Source organism: Malaclemys terrapin, chromosome 1 (genome assembly GCF_027887155.1).
Source record: "Malaclemys terrapin pileata isolate rMalTer1 chromosome 1, rMalTer1.hap1, whole genome shotgun sequence".
Classification (NCBI taxonomy): domain Eukaryota; kingdom Metazoa; phylum Chordata; order Testudines; family Emydidae; genus Malaclemys; species Malaclemys terrapin.
In genome coordinates, this window is record NC_071505.1 from 275,248,341 (window position 1) to 275,269,719 (window position 21,379).

A 21,379-nucleotide genomic window follows, 5' to 3' on the forward strand; every position below is an offset into this window, starting at 1 on the left:
TCAAACATTTGTACTGGTGACCCTTTCCCATAGCAAGCCTCTGAGTGTGACCCTCCCCTTATCAATGAAAAACACTTTTTAATATATTTAACACCATTATAAATGCTGGATGCAAAGCGGGGTTTGGGGTGGAGGCTGACAGCTTACGACCCCCCCACAATGTAATAACCTTGCGACCCCCTGAGGGGTCCTGACTCCCAGTTTGAGAACCCCTGAGGTGTTGGCTCCATAGATTATTTTAACTTTTCTTTGCCTACAAGGATCACAGTACCACAAGGTCCTCTGCTATCCTCACAAGGCACTATAGCAGTACATTGGCCTGCATGTACATCTGAAGCCCAATTCACTTCCTGAAAGTTAGTTCTGTGGGATTTGTTGCCATTAGAAAGGAGATATTGATTACAGGAAGGCTCTCCTCACCCTCAAAAGGGCCTCTCTAAAATTTGGCCCATGGATTCACATGAATCAGGGCCAAGCATTGTCCACCCCCATACAACACTGGAGGTTTTATAGATTAAGGCTGTATGACTTTTTGTGTGATGTTCCTGCACCCTGGAGAACCCCCTTTAAAAGGTAGTTCCAGAGACAGCTACATGTGCAGGATTCCCCAGCAGCCCGACTCCATCGGAGCACGTTAGGGGAATCTGAAGCTAATGCAGAGACATAAGGACCCCAGTATGGCTGGCCCGATGTCTATGGTGGATTTTTTCGGGAATACATACAGTTTGAACACAGCAACCACAGTTTCTTTCAGGGCAGAGAGAACTCAGTAAGGAGTGCTTTAAACTTTTATTCCCTCAGGAGCCTTTCTCAAGACAGACTCCTTCAGGGGTAATTCTAACTAGATACATAAAATGTAAAGTTCAAAATCCCCATAGGAGTCAAACATATTGCCACATTCCAGCCAATAACATCCCACAGAGTAACAAATCCTTCCAGCAAAATGAATAAGGAAACAAAATATAAAGAGGTAACTTGTGTGCTGCAATATACATCTCTGAGATCAAGATAAAAATGGAGTATTAGGACTAGTAATTACAGCTGCTCTGCTGAATAATCTAAGCGATCCTTCTACTATTTAACCCAGAAGGGAAAAATGAAAAGAGCTTCTTTGAAATATGGCCACAAATTCCATCCAAAAGACTTTTCCTGCAATTAAGTTACATTTACTGATCCAAAACTCCTTAAAAGCAGCATTAACTCAAAGACTTCAATTATTCATGGTCAAACAAAGTTGATTCTATTGCTTCAGTCAAAGCAGTATTCTTTTTTACAGTGGTTATTTCTGTAGTATCTTCAAAAAGAACACAATCTATGCAAACATGTAAAGGCTCTAAGTAAATTGGAATTTCCATAATAAATCCTAATTTCCTGTATTTAATACTTCAGCCATTCTAAACTGTATGGTGATGAAACTTGGGATTCTTTCTACTTTGCTCCTTCCTTACAAAAAGCAACTTGGTTAAATTAACAGTTTCAGGAATATTTAGATCCAATTTCTGCAACTTTTGATGTGGGAATTTCTTAAGCAAAAATGGCTTAATTAAAAAGGAATTTGCAGGTATTTAAGGCTATATGATAATCTCCCGTGAAAAACTTTTGGGAAGAAGAATGCAAACCCAGGGAAATCTGCAGAGTGAATCTTGTGGAGTTACCTTCTCACATTTCCAGCAGAGGATTTAAGGGGGTTCTGACACAAACAAATGATGTCGGCCTGCAGACTCATTGAGTCCAAGGATCCACTAGGAACTTTGCCCCTATTCTCATCGCGAGGAGCTTCCACTATTCCCTGTTGCTACTGCCCTGCTATAAATCTCCACTACCATCCATAGGTGCTGACTTTTGTTTTTGTCGGTGAGTGCTCCTCTCTGCCCTCTCCCTGCCATGTGAGCAACGGGCAGGGCCTCGGGAGGAAGAGGCCAAGCAGGGGCAGGGCCTTGGGGCGGAGCGGTGGTCAGGGTCACAGTCCAGGCACCATGGCCCACAAAAGATTAATCCAGCCCTGCATGTGCTGAGCAGCCCCGATTTTTTTTCAGTGGGTGCTTGAGCCCCAGAGCTAGGGTTACCATATTTAAAAAATAAAAAAAGAGGACACTCCACGGGGCCCTGGCCCCACCCCTTTCCCACCCCTTCCCCGCCCATTCCCCAAAGTCCCCGCCCTAACTCCCCCTCCTCCCTCCCAGCCATGCGAAAAGGGCTGCCCAAGCGCTACCGGCTTCACGGTTTGCCGGGCAGCCTCCAGACCCTGCGCCCCCGGCCGGCGCTTCCCCAGCACAGCTGGAGCCCGGGAGGGGAAGCGCCCAGCTGGGGGCACAGGGTCTGGAGGCTGCCCGGCAAACCTGTGAAGCTGGTAGCGCTCGGGCTTCGGGCAGCCCCCTTGCCTCCGGACCCTGCGCCGCTGGCCGGGCACTTCCCCTCCCAGGCTCCAGGTGCTGTGCTCCTCCCCTGACTCTTCGGCTCTGTTTAAGAGCCAAGCTGCCTGAGCCAGCGCTACCGGCTTCGGGCAGCCCCCTTGCCTCCGGACCGTGCGCCACCAGAGCAGAGCAGCTGGAGCCAGGGAGGGGAAGTGCCCGGGTGGCGGCTGGGGTCCGGAGGCACGGGGGCTGCATGAAGCCGGTAGCGCTGGCTCGGGCAGCTTGGCTCTAAAACGGAGCCGAAGTCTGAGTCAGGGGAGGAGCAGAGCAGCCGCGGGAGAGGAAGTGCCCGGCCGGTATTTTTCCCGGACATGTTTGGCTTTTTGGTAATTCCCCCTGGACGGAGGTTTGATTGCCGAAAAGCCGGACATGTCAGGGAAAAACCGGACGTATGGTAACCCTACCAGAGCACCCATGGAGTCGAAACCTATGGTACCATCCATCTCCTCTGGCACCACTGTTCCTTCAGAGTTACTTGTACTTTTACTGATTGCTTTCCAGCTTCAATCTGAAATATCTCCTGTGCAATCGCCTTATTGAGCTGTGGAAGTATGCATTTTAAAGGTCAAGCGTTTCCAATCAATCTTGGCAATTTAAGAAGGGGATAACATTGCCCAAAGATACTAAGCAAAACTTACTCTTCCTAAGGTACTTGTTTCATTTTCAAAGGTCAAGAATGAGACACACATCCTCTTTATTCTTTGGTATAAGCAAATACTGGGATTAAATTCCTAAAATACTGTTAAGTTCTAGCCACCATTCTATTGACTCGTACGTTAACAGGGAGACATTCTTCCCTCAGTAGACCCCCCTCTTATAAGAATGATACCCAAAACGTGTGTGAAGGGGTCATGTACTGAAACTGAAGAGTACAGCTTCTCCCAGTTTCTAAAACCCTCCTGACCAGTGATTAATTTTCAGGCCTGGAAATTAAACAAATAGTTCCTCAAAGGACAGAAAAGAGCTTGCAAAAAAGGATAGTACAGTTTCCAAGCTCTCTCTGGTACCATCATCATCACTCCTACAAAGGTGCAACAGCTGAGGAAGCAAATGAAGGCTACCTATCTGTCTGTTTTGCTGGGGTTGGAAAGGCTTAGTAGTGAAATGGCCTTTTTTGCTCTATGTGGTGTAGCTGTAGCCATGTTGAACCCAGGATGTTAGAAAGACAAGGTGGATGAGGTAATGTATTTTATTGGACCAACTTCTGTTGGTGAGAGACAAGCTTTCGAGCTACACAGAGCTCCGTGTAGCTTAAAAATTGGTCCAATAAAAGATATTACCTCACTCACCTTGTCTCTTCTTTTTTGCTGGCATTAGACTGTATGAAAAGGTTACAGATACTGAAAAATCCTCTGAGAATGGTAAAATAGCAACTTCTATCTGAAATTGTATTTATTACAGAAGCGCCTAACCCAGAGGTGGGCAAACTTCGGCCCACAGGCCACATCCAGCCCACGGGACCCTCCTGCACGGCCCCTGAGCTCCTGGCCCGGGAGACTAGCCCCCGGTCCCTCCCCCGCTGCTCCCCCTCTCCCGCAGCCTCCGCTCACTGCGCCGCCAGCACAATGCTCTGGGTGGTGGGGCTGCGAGCTCCTGGGGCAGTGCAGCTGCAGAGCCTGGCCAGACCTGGTGCTCTGTGCTGCGTGGTGGCAACGGCTTGGCTGGCTCCATCCAGGTGGCGTGGCTGTAGCGCCGCCAGCCACCAGTGCTCCAGGCAGCACAGTAAGAGGGCAGGGAGCGGAGCGCTTGGATAGAGGGCAGGGCAGTTCAGAGGGCAGGGAACAGGGGGGTTGGATGGGGGCAGGGGTCCCGGGGGAGCCGTCAGGAATGAGAGGAGGGGTTGGATGGGGCAGTGGGGGGAAATCAGGGGCGGGGGTTCGAGGGGCAGTCAGGGGACAGGGTGCATGGGGGATGTGTGGATGGGGCAGGGGTCCTGGGGCGACCCGTCAGGGAACGGGGGGGTTGGATGGGGCAGGAGTCCCGGTGGGGGCAGATAGGGGGTGGGAGCCAGGCCACAACCCCCTCCCCTAACTAGCCCTCCATACAATTTCCAAAACCCGATGTGGCCCTCAGGCCAAAAAGTTTGCCCACCCCTGGCCTAACCAAACCACGAATGGGGCCCCACTCTGCTAGGCACTGTACCAACACAGGGTAGTAGTCTTTGAAAGACTTTGAAAGAAAGATACTGGTAACTGTTCAGTCACCTAGTAGTTAGTGTTATTCATTTTCTCCAAGGTTTCATCAGTGTTTACTACTGAATGGATTGGGGCCCTCAAATTGAGGACTTTCAAATGCACTTCTTGGAACAACATGGAATGCCTGTGAAGTATGACTACTGTATTCAATAAATAAACCTTAGAGTGCAGCACTTTATAAGAAGCATATTCCTATTTTCAAACTTGTTCTTGGCCCAGATCTTGTCCTTTCCTGATGACTGATTTCATCTTAGCTCATTAGCCTCTGGCAAAATGTGGAAAAGTGAGAGCGCACTTGCACTATAAAGAGAAATCACAGCCTGCTCTAAACTTCACCTCTTTCCTCCCTTCAAATTTCCCACAGAACTGTCAAACCTACAAACTGCTAACTCTGAAAATTAAACTAACAACTCAAGATAGCAGTTAGCAAACATAAAATGGGATAATGGGGATCTTTTTTCTCTCTTTCCTGGTGGAAAAGAAGAACTGAAGATGGGTAGGGGGTTATTTGGTATGGAATGTTCAGATGCATGCCAGACCCCTACAGGTTTCACTGGTTTGAATAGTTCCATGACAAGACCACCCACAGAGGGGAAATGCAGAGACAATTTCATGAGGAAGAATCATGGGGTAATTCACCCGATAATTATGTTTGTGAGAAATAATGTCACTGAAAATAGCATACAGGTAATACAACTGAACCTTATCATTATTTAAAGGGCAAAAGGGTTCATTAATTTTTGCTGTAGGGCATTTCATATTTGATGTGTTGTATTCAAGTGACATTCTAGCTTTCACATGAAAAGCTAGGATGGTCTCCTCCTAGATAATTAACTTAAATCTTCATGTCTCTTAATTAGACACGAGAAATGCAAAGTGTATTTCTAGAAGTCTCTTCAACAACTGAAAAATGTACGAATAAGCCACATGAGCCTGGAAAACCTATAAACAGAAGTGTGCATTATCTGTATATTCTAAGCATTAATATTGATGCTTCCAAACTTCAAGACACAAAGAGCTGGTTGGAAATTTTCCAATGATACATTTTTCCATTGGAAAACGCTGATTTTTCTAAATCAAAATGTATCATGGAAATGTGTCAATTCTGTTGAAATTTCAACAGAAACCAGCCAAATTGCCCACTCACCTGGCAGTCTGCCATGGAGCTGAGCCTCTCAGAGTGTCTGCATTCAGGTTCCACTGAAATGTTCCCAAAGCAGGAACATTTTGGTGTTTCAGAAATAAAATATTTCAGACAGCCAGTTCAATGAAAAATTACTTGTTTTTGGATTTTCAAAAACCTTAACTTTTCTCAGAACAGGAAGTCTGTTTCCCAACGAGGTCTAATAGTAAGCAAGGTGAAACTATCAAGATTAAAAAGTAGAGCAGAGGTAACTTTTAAAACGTATAACTGTCCAAAAAAATATACTCCTACAACCATAGAGCTGGTTGTAACATGAGAGAATGGGTAAAAATATACTAAATTTTTGTATAAGAATGCATTTCTTGTGTGTACTGGCTGTGACTAGGGAAAATATGCTAAAATCTTAAAAGTATACTTAGAAATATTATGGAAATTGTAGAAACCAACTGAGAAGTTTCCAAATAAACTCACTCATACCCTATAATTTTTAGACTGCCAGGTGATAATTTAGAAATACATAACCCTGTACTATAGTCACTGTGAACATTAAGTAAGTTATTCCTTCTCACAAAAAAGTTCAATGGCATACAATTAACATAAAAAGATGCAAGCTTACTGGCGTGAGAAACTGCCATTTGTACTCTACCTCTCATTCATAACAGCAAAGTTATAATCCTGGTATGTGCTTAAACCTTTCATAAACCTACTGTCTGACCTTCAAAATATGTATCACACAAGCAGTATTTTTCTCCTGTATGTACCCAGTGACTAGGACCCTACCAAATTCATGGTCCATTTTGGTCGATTTCACGGTCATAGGATTTTAAAAATTGTAATTTTCATGATTTCAGCTATTTAAATCTGAAATTTCATGGTGTTGTAATTGTAGGGATCCTGACCCAAAAAGGAGTTGGGGGGGGGTCACACGGTTATTGTAATGGGGGTTTGCGGTGCTGCTATTCTTACTTCTACGCTGCCGCAGGCGGTGGCGCTGCCTTCAGAGCTGGGCGCCTGGCCAAAAGCCGCTGCTCTCTGGCCGCCCAGCTCTGAAGACAGCTCAGAAGTAAGCATGGCAATACCATGACACCCCCCCCCCCGAAATAACCTTGCAACCCCCCCTGCAACTCCCTTTTGGGTCCGGACTCCCAATTTGATACACTCTGATCTCCCCCGGGAAATCTGTATAGTATAGGGTAAAAGCACACAGAAGACCAGATTTCATGGGGGGGAGACCAGAGTTTACGTTCCGTGACGCATAGCCATGAATTTGGTAGGGCCTTACCAATGACCTATGAAATAAAGATGAGGTAGAATAAAACAAGCTTCCTCCACCCTTTGTGCAGACTCAAGGATGAAAAATAGTTCCTATCAAATGTCATGGAAATAGTTTTCTGACGTAACTTTCTGGATATTTACATTTTTGGACTAACTAATGTTTTTACATCTGCTCATATTTTTGAAGTAATATTAACATTTATTCTCTCCCTGGGAAACACTTTTATTAATTTTAACAAAGGGCATAATTTCAGGTGTGCAATATACAGTATATGGGTTATTATTCTGTGTCCCAAAGAGACAGTAACAAAGCAATAAGGAACTTGATCATGATTCTATTACTAATTAGGAGAAACTGATGAAGAAATTGAGATCTACATGAAGCAGAAATAAGGGGAACTGGCTTTGCCTCAAATGGGTGTGTGGGAAATGCAGGAAGAGCTGCAAAGGGTAGGTGAACAAAAGGAGTCAGCAGCCTGCTGCAGCTCAACACTTCGGCTAAGGAAGTAGTAATTGTTTGATGCTCAATACCTAACTATATAATCATAGTGGAGCTTCATCTTAAAATATAATCTGAGTCACATTTTCAATGGACAGTCATCTCAAATAAAGGATTCCACTATGCTTCATGTGAAGTATCTGTCATATAAAAAAATCTATAATATATACAGCAGTTCCTGATTTACATAACAATTTATGACCATGTTGACATTAGAGAAATCTGCGATGGTGTAACTGCATGGTGCACTCCCCTACTCCAGATGTGCTGCGTTGATGTAGAGTGGGGCTTACTTTGGGTCTAATTTAATATGGTGAATCATTGGAATAAACACTGCTTTATATTGGTGCAGAACATTTATGTCAGGGGTTTGCACATTTATCTAATGTAAACAGGGCCTATGCTATCAAGATATTTGATGATTTCTTAATGAAGCTGATTTTCAGTTCTTGTTTATAGATTCATGGAGTTTAAGGCCAGACGGGACCATAACATAATCTAGTCTCATTTCCTGTATAAATTTCACCCCGTTACCCCATATTGAACCCAATAACTTGTGTTTGATAAATTATATCTTCCAGAAAGATATTTGATTTGAAGTCCTGATTTGAAGGCAGCAAGTAATGAAGAATCCACCACTTCTCTTGGTAGCTTGTTCCAATGGTTAGTCACCGTCACTATTAAAAATTTGTGACATTTCCAATTTGAATTTGTCTGGCTTCAGCTTCCAGCCATTGTTTCTTGTCATACCTTTCTTCACAAGATTAAAAAGCCCTTTAGTACCCAGTATTTTCTCATTCTGTCAATCTTCATGCTATCTGTAAATTTTATCAGTAGCAATTTTATATTTACTTCCAGATCATTGATAAAAACGTTGAATAGCACCAGGCCTAGTACTGATCCCTCCAGAACCCCACTAGAAACACCTCCCCCCATTTGATGATTCCCCATTGATGATTGGCTTTTGAGATTTGTCAGCCAGCTATTTTTATTGAATTTTTATGTGAAACAAAGGGCATGAGCAGAGTCTAGCTTAACAGCCCCATGCAATCAGGGCTAATAAGAAACTTAAAAATTCTTGCCATCTGATGCTGTTTTCTTAGTATGTTTCTTAAGTATGTAAGCTTCTAGAAGCCAGAACAGTTACAAGAATGTAGCATGAAACACAGTATCCAAGAAAAACTATATGAAAAAGCTGAAATTCACGTTAATGAGCATTGTGAATAAGATGTCCTTTATTAGCTAAAATTATAAACATACACAGAGTATGTTTGTATTTAGTATTTTGAATGAGAACATATTGATGGTAAAATCATCAGATCAAGTACTGCCACACATTTTTTCATTAGATGTTTAATGGTAATGTTACAATGTATAAACATATTATAGGTATAAAATTAAACAAACCAGTTGTTTATTTGTGTGGTACTAAGAACATGATTATGAATACAATTTCTTTCTTCACAGAATATACTCCCAAATTGATTATTTATATTGAAAATCCCTGGAAAAATGTCATGGTGCTTTTTTCTGCTTCAACTTCCTGTACCAATCAGGTGCCTCTCTATTTGTCTGTGAAAGAAAGAATGTTTTGGTTATGAGACAATTGAAAGGCAGGAGAAATATGAAATCCACACAACACTGCCTTCCTCTCTCTGCCATTCATAGTGGCAATTGATTGCTCTGCTTAAACTAAAATCAATTAAAATGTGAAAGGTTTACATTACACAAAAATACACTAAAGTTCTCTGTGTCTAAGATAATAAAATAAACCAAATATATTATTATTAACCAAATTATGATTCAAAATATTTACGAAGGTTAAAATGATCCATGAACTGCTTAACTAAAGGACTGTCATTGTAAATTATGTTACGTATATTTCTTTTAAAAAAGGAGGTGCGAACCTAGGACAAAGAGGTGTGCTACAAGATGCCAACACTTTAAGCATAATACAAAAAAATTACATGTAAGAACACGGGTTCTCCATAACTTACTTGTGGGACACTGCCTCTGAATCACCTTTCCTTACATTCACAGTCTTATAGGCTACTTATCACACATTCATGACTGCAAAAAATTCCTGTAGCAATTACAGCAACCTTTTACATGGAAAAGTAATAGTAAGTAAGTGGGGGAAGGAAGCAGATGAGTCATCTTCAGACTCAATGGAATTGGCAGAGAATTCACCCCTAAAAACAAAGTTCTAGGAGAGCCACGAGAAATACAGACTTTCACAGGATGGAAATGTCCTGCTCACTGCCTCCCAATTCCCCAGGCTCCATGGCAGTACATTTTGAACAAGTGATAAGTGTAATTATTACTGTTAAAATCCTCCATTGAAATCAAATCAAGTTTAATGGCCTCAAAAAGATATAAATGCATGTGCGCTGTTTCTTACATAGTGCATTTGTTATTTCAGACATTCAAAAGAATTTTGTGTCATTAGTGAATCATTAATCATTCCATCCAAAGAAAAGGTGAATAAGGCATTATTTTCATTCTAACCATTACATTATTTGACTATTAAGTCTGGCTCACAAATTTAATCAAACACGAATTGTTCAACAGAAAATAAACACCAAACTTGAGAGGAAAAAAAGCCCAATTATTACAGCTGTCACTTGATTTAGGAAATCTCCCAAAAATATATATTCTAAATGTGTCCCATACTTGTCAGAAAAATCAGAGGGTACTTAGTAGTTCCAGCAGTGGACTGCGAAGTAAGACTCCTGAGGTATAGTCCCAGCTTCCTCAAGGAAATGGAGCAACATTTGAACAAAACACTTAACTTCTGTGCCTAAGGATTGATGTTAGGCTCTGTGTATGTGAAGTGCTTTCAGTACCTTGGGTGAAAGGCACTACAGAAATGCAAGTATTTATTATTTACTATGACATCTACCTATGGTTGGCTGTTGTATCTTTCTTCCATTTGTTCTGTTAGTAACTGCAAATAAAACTTGAAGCTACAGTTCATTTTCTTTTGCCTTCCTTCTCTGGAGCTACTTCCTTTTTGACTCTTACTATCAAATGAAATCTTTGTGAAAGCCACCAAAAGATGTAAGTTAAAGTACTCCGCAGTCACTTTTGGGCTTGGGAGACTAGCATCATATGTTTGGGTGTCAGGCCTATCTGAAAGAATTAACCAGAATTGGCTATCTTCAACAGGGATGCCTGAATCGCTCTTAGAGATACAACCAAGAGACTGCCTAAGTCTGTCTCTGAAGCAGAAGCTTGCATTGAGTAACGCCGAGTACTGTGACTCACTGTCTGCTGCCCTAATTAAGACAGACCCAGCACCCTTCTAGGCCCACATCACTGGTCACCTTAAAATAATCTATAATCCATTTACAAGCTAAATTCTTTTGATGTGTGCTCACAATATAACACCCTTGGAGGGGAGTGGTACTGAGCTCTTTCTTACTGGATGAGGTATCAACTTCACCTTAAGCAGCAAGACAAAGTCAGTAACATACTGGAAACATCTGTGCAGCAAAAACAAAAACAAAATACACCACAGTGGCAAGTCACCTCATGGGTCTCAAAATAGCAGTGTAAGCGTTGCCACTTATGCTAGAGCCTGGGCTCTGAGAGTCATCCCCCTCACCAGTTCTCAGAGCCCAGGCTCCAGCCTGAGTGGGAGCATCTACCCTACTACTGCAAGACCCATAGCACGAGCCTCAGTCAGTTGACTCAGGCTCTGAGACTTGTTGAGAACTGTGGGGTTCTTTTCTGCAGCATTGACACCAGTGGTGGATTAGCCATTCAGCCAAAGGGGCCCTGGCCAATTGGGGCACCCCCACGCTCCAACAGGTAGGAGCACTGGGCAGAGCGGGGCAAGCCCCTGTACTCCACCCCATTCCCTGGCAGGACCGCTGTGTATGTGTGTGTGTACTGCAGGCAGAAGGGGTAGGGAGGGGCCCCCACTTGCTCTGGCCCAGAGCCCCACAAAACCTTAATCCGCCTCTGATTGACACATCCCTGCTGAAGCTATTGACTCCAATCAGCCATTAACCAAAGCCTTCCTCTGCATGGAAACATAAAAGAAAATTGGAGACTCATGTTCATAACAGGGTCAGCCATTCTGCTCCTCCATGGTTCTTGTTTTTGAGTGAGGTATTCTGATTTCTGCATATATACACACATATGCATACACATTATATATATGATTTTATATACACACGCAAGCACCCTTTATTTTTATATATATATATATATATATTATACCCACACACACACGTGTACGTACGTATGTTAAAAGGACATTGAGGCTGCAAAGATAAGCACTCAAAAGTTAAGAAATGTCAGAATTAAGGCTCCTTTTGCAACTCCAATTCAGTCCCTTAAGACTTAATGACACCATCATTAATTACATGATCACTTTCCAAAGAACCCCTGCCTCATTCAGTGCACAGAATGGACCTGCTCTGGCAAATAATCAAGACTGTGTAATGAAGGGGGGCTGTTGTCTGTAGCACCCCTGACTCTTCTGTTAAGAAGTTGGAAGGTGTCTAATGACTGAGGCAGGGCGCTGCATGTGGAGAAAGAATGGTCTCATGGTTAAGGCAACTGAATGCTGCTTTGGAGAGCTGGACTCTATCCCTGCCTCTGTCACAGAGTTGCTGTATGAGTCTGGGCAGATCACTTAAGCCAAACTTTTCAAAGGTGATGACTAACTATGTGTTCCTCATTGTATGAGTGCCCAAATTGAGACCCTGGGGTCAGTTTAGCAGAAATGCTGAGCACTCACAACTGCAAGTGAAGTCAATGGGAAACTGTGCTTTGAACATATAAAGTGTGATACAATGGTAAATATTCTGAAAAATTGGATCCTAGGCCTCTCAAATTGGGCAACCAATATTACTGTACACTTTTGACATTATTCTTTGTACTTTACCATCCCTATTTCAGAGATGGAGATAATACCAACCCCGCACCTCACAGGAGTATTGTGAAGATAATTAATATTTGTATAGCACTCAGTAGTGAGTGCCATGAGAAGCCCATAAGATAATTAATAATTCTGTATTCAGAACAGGGATTAAATAGTGTGCAGTAAATAAGGCTAAACATTGATTAATAAGGATAACACAAAATATTGCTTATTAAATGAGCACAATCCATTCTGAGCACTGAATGAACCTGAAAAGTTTTTAAAATGACAAAATATTTTCCCTAGCCTCATTCTCAGAAACTTCTGAACCGTTTAGCATGAAACTTTCCAAAACACTTTGCCTGAAGCAGACCCCCAGCACAGAATATTTCAGCCCCTAAAGGTATAAATTTAAAGTTATAAAGCAACCGAAAACAAGGTTGTATAATGGGAAGTGTCGGGCCACCTTAGTATTAGGCAGTGCGACAAGCCTGTGTATGTGTAAGTATTATGTAAATATCTATGTCAATATATATATTTTCTTACATCCGTTGGGGTGTTAATGTATTGGATATGTAAGAATTTGGTTTTGTTATCCATTTTTAATACAGCTTTACTAATTGAATTTTTTGGGGAGATTTGTTTCCTGTGTACTTTAAGATCTAGAAACTTCTAGAGGGCTGGAGTCAGTGGTAGTGTGTGACCAGTATAGGGATATAGCTTCCTGTAGCCTTCCACTACCACAGAGAGAAAAACTTTCAGCAGGCATGCTGCACTGTCTTGAATTAACACCACAAGATGAATATAAATCCTGTGAAATCATATCTTCAAAGACGCAGACTTCTAGGAGTAATTTTTTTTTTTTTTTGACATACCCACCCACACACTGACACTTTTTTTGGTTTTTGAAATGCAAGCAATAGTGCCCTAAACAAAATGTCTCGGTCACTTATTTTAATTACTGTACTTACAAATAATGTTGGTTTGGGTATAAATACATTTTCTTCCTCGTGTTCTGCTGGCAGCTTTACAGAAGGGTTTGATTTGTGTTTTGCAGTTAAGCTTCTTACGTCACTATGAGACTGAGGTAAATTTTCCCCATAGCGTTTACCATGAAGACTGATAAGAATTTGTTTCATTACTGCAAGTTCCTGTAAAAACAAAAAATATAATAAAAATAAAGAACTCTAAATTTTCAATAAAACTAAAAATAGTAAAACCTACTAAAATGATTATCTGTTAATAATGCATTTCTATTCACCAAATCAAAATATCTAAATAGATATATAGGCAGATCAATAACCCTATAATAAGTCTGATTATTTACTTGCATTTATTAGTCTGAATACTAGTTAGAAACTACTTTACTAAAGGGAGTAATAAAATAAAAAGGCACAGAAGAGTTATACAGATAAAACCTCATAATGTCCAAATGCTGTAACAGAAAAAGCATTTAAAGTGCATTAAGGATCCCACTATCCCTTTTTTCCTTTAAGCGGCCATTTATTTTAAACAATTATTTTAAAGATTTGTTTTGTAAAACAAGATAGCTTACAGAATCCAATTTGAGTGGCTATGATAAATAGTACTCCGAGGGTTAGGGTTTGGGTATGTGTCTTATAAATGCAGATATAAAAAACAAATGTATGTCTTTACCTCTAGAAAAATCAATCAATTGATAAGAGAGGCCTAGGAGAGACTACAGCAAAAAGAAGGAAAAGGATCATAATCTGAACTATGGAATGAAAAAGCAACTACTGAAAAGGAAAGAAAGGGATCTGGTGGCCAGAAGGGTTCTCACTGACTTGGAAATTTTAATAATTTGCTAAACAAACAATTCAATAGATTTTAACCCCTCCCCCGTCAACAGATTGGTTCAAGATCATTAGTAAAGTGACAAAAGCAAAACCATAATTCCTCTCTGACTTTAATCTGCCATGGTCTTCTAATGTCACTGCATCTCCCTGCTGCTGTCATATTTTCTTCATTTTTAATGGATGCATATGTTACATAATTTCCCCCCATCCCTCACACTGGTGCTTCCATCTGTATCTTGTAACAATTTGTGAATTACTATGGCTGACAAAACAGCCAAGTGAATGCAATCTTCATTCAAAGAGCAGTTCAAAATCATAAGGTTTTGATTGTCTTCAATAATAATTCAGTATTAATTCATGCAATCTTATCTTATCTCTTTAACCAAAACAACAGTATAACTAATGTTTATAATAGTTTAATGCCAAACACAACAAATGGACAATATAGTTATTGTACATTACTTATTACCTATTTCTTAATATTAACTACAAAATTACAGTGATTCATACTCTATTTTCATCGCAGTATTCAAAATTAGCATAATGTAAAAACAGCCGCTTAAAAGTCTTGTCATCTAACTTCTGATACATAGTTGCTTTTAATAGCTCCATAACAATACACATGATATACATATTTTTGAAAAAATTAAAAATAGGCGTGCTTTGTTGTAGAGAATTTAGTTAATAATAATAATAACCACAATAATAGAGTTATATGACTGGAACCCCAACACTAAATACACCCAACAACTTTATCCAGTGTACAAATTGTTCTTGGGTCTCAGTCATTTAATATTTGCATAATTCAGCTGTGTGTGGTGGCATGTTAAAACAGCTCAGCTGCAGAGCAGCTGTTTAAAAGGACTGCTTAGTTGATGCCAACATGTTACCGAAAGTCGTAAACTCTGCAAAGATGCTGCCAAAGATACATAGACAGAATTTCTTGATGAAAATAACTCAGACAAGTATATTAGAAATACATGCTCCATGACTGGAGATTAAGTCACATGTAAGCAATGTTTTGACATTAGTAAGTGGTGCTATATCTTTATGGAGCTAAATCTTGCATCAGACTATGTGGACCAAAAAAACCGTTGTAATTATGAGTTTGAAGTTGCACTCAAAAAACAAGGCAAAGACCAAGAATTTTCATACTGATTTGAAAAAGAGGTTAGTTTCAGATACACAAAGCAGGCCCAAACCTGCAGTTATGGTACCAAATTCTCTCAGGTCATGAGAGTGGAAGGATGGCTCATTAGTGAGCCAATTACGGCTCCCTGATGCTGTGGGCCTGTCTGTGCAAGAGCTGAGGTAAATTAGAGTAGCTCTAAGTCTTTGTGGGGGTCCTTACTGGGAAGCACTATAATCCAGTTGAGAATTTGCAGAGCAGAGGTCTGCCATATCCCCCAGATTTGGGGCATGGAGTGGCTGGCTCGGGAGCAGTGTGCGCTGGCTTTCCACTAGCTAAGAGCTTCCATCCTGCCAAGGGAATTCTCAGCTGGACACTTATACCAGGAGTCTTGCCTCCTTTATACCTCCAAGTGACATAAAGGAACCAGAAGAGATTGGAGATGAGAATTTGCCCCACAATGTATATATTAACCTAAAACAGTGTCTACGTTTGTTATGGGGCATTGTTAAGGCTGCATTAACATTTGCATTTAAAGCAGAACTAAAATCCCCGTTTTAAACTTTAATGATTAATTTTAGTCTGAAAGGCCCTAATTCAGCACAACGTGCAAAGCTCCTCTCTCCGTTACACCATAGTTATTCCACAGTAACCCTGTTAACTTCAGTGGAATTACTACTCTTTATTTATGGCCCAAATACATTTCAGATTTACTAACTTTTGATGAGGATACATTTGAAAATGTCCTGTTTCTGAAATGTGGCAGTTCCCTTCTCACTTTTTTTGGATTTCTCTGGCTAACAACAGTTCCAGCAAATGCCACAATCCACAAACACATTCTGATATCACATGCCACCTGTGAATTTTGAATTTAAAGAGTTATTCCCCATATTAGGAATGACTGATACAAATTATGTAAAGATTAGACAACAGAATTGCTCAGATTTATCATCTATTTCCATTATCTGATTCTGTTAGCCTGCTTCCAAGACCCCTGCTCAGCATGTAGATCCTAGGAAGCCAGGAAAGGCAGCAGAGGGCAAGAGACGGGGCTCTGCAGGTCAATAATGGTGGAACAGAGCAGGAATGTGTGGGATGTGAAAAGTAGGGACTTGGGGAGAAAGAAGGGGGCATTAGCAGGGACATGCATTAGACTGGGAGGGAAAAGGCTTGTGCGTTGGTGGGTAAAGGAAGGGTTGTGTGTAACGTAAGTTGGGGAAATAAATTGTTCCTGGGGTGGGAAATCCAATGCCTTTGCGAGAAGGCATCAGTGCTCAAATTGCTCCCTCACTGTTGCTGCCTTAGCTCCCCACTGCACTGAGGAAGTAGTGCAGTATAAAACCCTAAAAGCACTGATTCCTCTATGGAGATGCTAGGCTCCTCCAGCATTGCAGCATTGCAGCACTGGCTCTTGGACACACTGAGAAGACAATGCTGGGTAAGTTGAGCATCTCTCTGCTGAGGCACCGATGCTCCACCCGATATTTCTGCATTGGTACACTGGGGAGCCAAGACAGCAATTCCATGGGGAGAAGTTAAGAGTGCTTATGCCTCAAAGCAGATTCAACAGTGTGCCCTTGTTGCCAAGAAGGCTAACGGCATATTGGGCTGCATTAGTAGGAGCATTGCCAGCAGATCCAGGGAAGTGATTATTCCCCTCTATTCAGCACTGGTGAGGCCATATCTGGAGTATTGCATCCAGTTTTGGGTCCCTTATAACAGAAGGATGTGGACAAATTGGAGAGAATCCAGCAGAGGGCAATGAAAATGATTAGGGGGCTAGGCCACATGACTTATGAGGAGCGGCTGAGGGAACTGGGCTTATTTAGTCTCCAGAAGAGAAGAGTGAGGAGAGATTTAATAGCAGCCTTCAACTATCTCAAGGGGGGTTCCAAAGAGGATGGAGCTAGGCTGTTCTCAGTGGTGGCAGATGACAGAACAAGGAGCAATGATCTCAAGTTGCAGTGGGGGAGGTCTGGGTTGGATATTAGGAAAAACTATTTCACTAGGAGGGTGATGAAGAACTGGAATGGGTTACCTAGGCAGGTGGTGGAGTCTCCATCCTTGGAGGTTTTTAAGGCCCAGTTTGACAAAGCCCTGGCTGGGATGATTTAGTTGGGGTTGGTCCTGCTTTGAGAAGGGGGTTGGACTAGATGACCTTCTGAGGTCTCTTCCAACCCTAATCTTCAATGAGCTCCTCCCCACCTCCTGCTATCTGCACAGCTCCAATCCCACCCAAGAATCATGCATACAACCCTCTCCTCACCCAATCCTCTGACATGCACAATGATTCCCCACTTTTGAACCCCATCCCCACTCTGCCTCTGGCTCCCCACACATCCCTCCCTGTTAATTCCTCCATTGTCTCCCCCACTGCACCAGGCAGCAGCACTGAGGGAGGAGGAATAGGTATATGGTGGGAGGGGACATAGGGAAGCAGAACTGATTAGGGTTGTAAGCGGCGGTAGAGACAACTGGGGTTTGTCCTAAGGTGGTATTGAGTGGGAGAGGTGAATGGAATTTTAAGAGCTGAATATGGTAGGGAAACAAAGGGAGTTAAATTTTGCAGAAAGCATATAAGGGTTGAATGACTATCTGGTGCCACAAGTACTCCTGTTCTTTTTGCTTATTTCCTTGCATTTCAAGCTTTACATTGGTGGACTATGCATATGCAGTCCAGCAGCCTTAATTAAAAAATAACCAAGGTATTTTTGAGTGGAAACACATAAAGATGTAGGCTTTTTAAAATAATTAGGTGTGTAGCTAGATTAGGAAAAAGCATATTTTTCTTTTTACATCATTAGGTTACTGGCATTATGCACGCCTACAATTTAAATAATTCCTAGTTTCTGAAAATTTTACTCTAGAATTTAATTAGGGCCTGATGCTGCAGCTACTGTGTGTATGTGAGTAACTCCCATTATCTTCAACAGGCATTCTGTGTATGTAGTGACTAAGGTTCTAAAACAATCATGAGCTGGCAAAAGTGAAAAAAGGTCCATGATTTTTAAAAGGTAAAATAAAATAATGCTATTTGTATACTCTGATTTCAGTAGCATTTGAAATTATAGTAATGGTAAATTCTGATCTTGACAAGTGAAAATAAGATGCAACATATTTAATTCTTAAAAAACACAAAATGTTTATAATGGATAACTGACACAGTACTTTAAAGTATGGAGAATGGATATGTACAGTCCAGACAACTGATTATAGAGGATAAAATCTGATTTCCCCCCAACTAAATAAACTATCTGCAATTATGGTGGGTCATTTATTGATGTTTGAGTGCAATTATGGCAGAGAAAAGAACAGATGCAAAAATGAAACGGTGGCATTACATTTTAAAAATGTAAAATATGACTTCATTTAATAAATTTGTTTATTTGTATTTATGGACACTATAAAAGGATGACTATCAATGCGCTCTGCATGTCCTTGACATAACTTGCACATACACATATCAAATATGCTTCTTACATTTCCCAAATTAAGTAGCTATGGACATTCAAGGTTAGTAGGATATTAAAATCTGATGTTCATATGACTGAAACTAAATTAAAAAGAATTTCCAGATGTGGAAATACGATTAGGGTGGTAAAAAGGAATGTTGCCCTATCAAATAAATAACTGCTAAAAAGTGTGAAAATTTGTTCAGATTAAACATAATGGACAATTTTCAAGGTGACAATTGAACAGGTTTTCAACAGACCTGAGACAGCTACAATTACCTTTGTTCTAACATATGTGTCATGTAATTATAACCTACACATCAAAAGTTCAGAATGCGACAACAACCCCATTTCTTTTTTTGGGATAAGAAATAGCGGAAATAAAACCCCCTGCTCCTGAACTCTAAGGGCACCTCTTCCACTCCAAATTGCTCAAAGTTGTAGAAAGACGTCCCCTTCTTGTTTTAATAATATCTCGTGAGAAAGGTCCCTGAAAAGGGACTGTGAAGAGGGTAGGAAGAGACTAGAGTTGAATAGAATACCGTTACTGAGAATTTCCAGAATCTACTGGTTCAATGTGATCCGAGTCCAGACTTCTTGAAAGTAAAAGAGGAAGCTGCCAAAGGGGAAAGAAAGAGTGTGCAAGGGGAGGGATCCTCAAGTAGTTCACTCATCTGGTGGAAGACACAGACTGTGTTTAAGTGGAGGAAGAAGTGAACAGTCATTGTTGCTTCTTTCTCAGTGGCTCTAAAGTTCTCCGAGAGTTGTAGTAATATTGAGCAGAAGGATGCTGCCTGAAGGAGCTTTGAGATCTAGCTAGCTTCCTCCTTGGGGCTGGGATGTAGAGGCCCAGGAAACCAAAGGGCAGTCTACAGGTTTACTGGGTAACACAGGCTGGTTGGTACCAAGATGCCAAAGGGACTTTTGTGAGACCTTTGGCTGTCCTTCAACTGCTGAGCCCAAGACCAGTTAGGCACCTGCTGACACATGTGTCTTGACTTGGTAGGCCCCGAGGATGATGTATGCCTTGGCTTATCTCTGAAACAGTGCCCCTTCCTATCCCTGTCAGAGGTCAAAGTTGCCAAAATGGAGATAGATGACTTAGAGAGCCTGGGGTGGAATCTCAGCTCACAGGGTGTTCGTGGAAAGGGTCTGACCAAAAGATTGAGATCTAGGTACATACTTCCTTTCGGCATCTGTGGACGCATGAACAGACTGCTCCACGAGGAACAATTTTAGATGGATCTCTCTAGCTTTTTGAGTCCATGGATGGAAGGAGCAACACATGGAACATAGCAAAGGAGTATTCCCTCTCCTAAACAAAAAAGGCAAGTGGAGTGCCTGCTGCTAAGCAGTACTGAAGCTTCACATGAAGAGCAGAGTTTGAACCTCAGAGATTTCATTTCTGCCATACTGCTAAGGCCCCTGTATGGGGGAAGGAGAAGTAGCTAGCCTATAAACTAAGCATCTGACTAAAAAGTTGTTGGGTTTTTTGTTTGTCAATCAACTGGCAAAAAGACTAAACACATACTACTAACAAAATTAATTAACAATACTAATAACTAACGCTAAGCACAGTGTGCAGAGAAGCAGGTGGACACTGGAAGGGTTCCATTTCACTGCTGCAGATAGTAAGATTCAACCAAGTGAGTCCATTCCCCCCTTTATTTCCCTCAGGCATGTACAGAATGCCACAGCATGTACCCTGACTACTTCTGCTGTATTTTACCTTAGTTCCTAATCATTTTATATATATATTTTTAATTGTTAGAGAAAAAAAAGGAAAGAGTGATTCAAATTTTTGAGGTAAATTTATAATTTATAAAAGAGATGTGTGAAATTTATTATATGAATATTCTAATACTTTGATGTAAACAAAATACACAGAAAAAATAATATACTTAAAATAAACACAAGACTTATTTGGAACCAATACATTATAGCTCAGAGCCACTGTATAACTCAATTACAGTTAAATCTACTTTAATGAAAATAAAATAAAGACAGTACTGACTCAGTTTTACTAATGTGTCAAAATAGTCATAATAATAAGCACGATCAGCTACTGATTATGAGGGCTTATCTCTTCAATTGAGTAACTCCCCCCTTTAATTTGATTCATCCCATTTTTGGTATTTCATAAATATATTTACATTCTGTTTACATTTGAGGATATTCAAATAGTATCACACACACTGAAAGAAAGTAAAAAAGTCTATACATCTGGAAAACTAACAATATGACTAAACAATTAATAGCCAACACTTAAAAAAAAATGAATATAATTAAATATTTAAATATTTGGAAGACCTTTCTGCCAACAATTTCTTACTTAAATTCCTCTCTTCTTTTTTTAATTTAACCTGCCCTTGAAAAAAGGATATTACTTAAAATGTTCATGCCAGTTTGCTCTTGTAATTCAAATCAGTGAGTTGAACTTTGCCTGTATTTTGTGAAAAAATATTTTAATGATACAAAAAAAGAATTTATATTGTATTTATATGAAGTGACTAGTATAAACCTTGCTGCCCCTTTTAGTATCTTAAAAACAGTAATTGCTAGGTAGCAAGCAATATTCAAA

At 40.8% G+C, this 21,379-nt stretch overlaps 1 protein-coding gene across 3 annotated transcripts in view; it reads right to left on the reverse strand.

Annotated features, from left to right (window-relative positions):
• Positions 1-8,738: 8,738 nt before the first annotated feature.
• The window catches only part of PIBF1 (progesterone immunomodulatory binding factor 1), a 190,072-nt gene continuing 177,431 nt past the window's right edge, over positions 8,739-21,379 (reverse strand). For all 3 annotated transcript variants that reach the window (XM_054013350.1, XM_054013369.1, XM_054013359.1), the window contains exons 17-18: positions 13,372-13,551; positions 8,739-9,099 (exon numbers count right to left, since the gene is read on the reverse strand). In XM_054013350.1, coding sequence (XP_053869325.1) covers positions 9,043-9,099; positions 13,372-13,551 — 237 coding nt within the window. In that variant the 3' untranslated portion in view covers positions 8,739-9,042. The remainder of the gene's footprint in view (positions 9,100-13,371; positions 13,552-21,379) is intronic.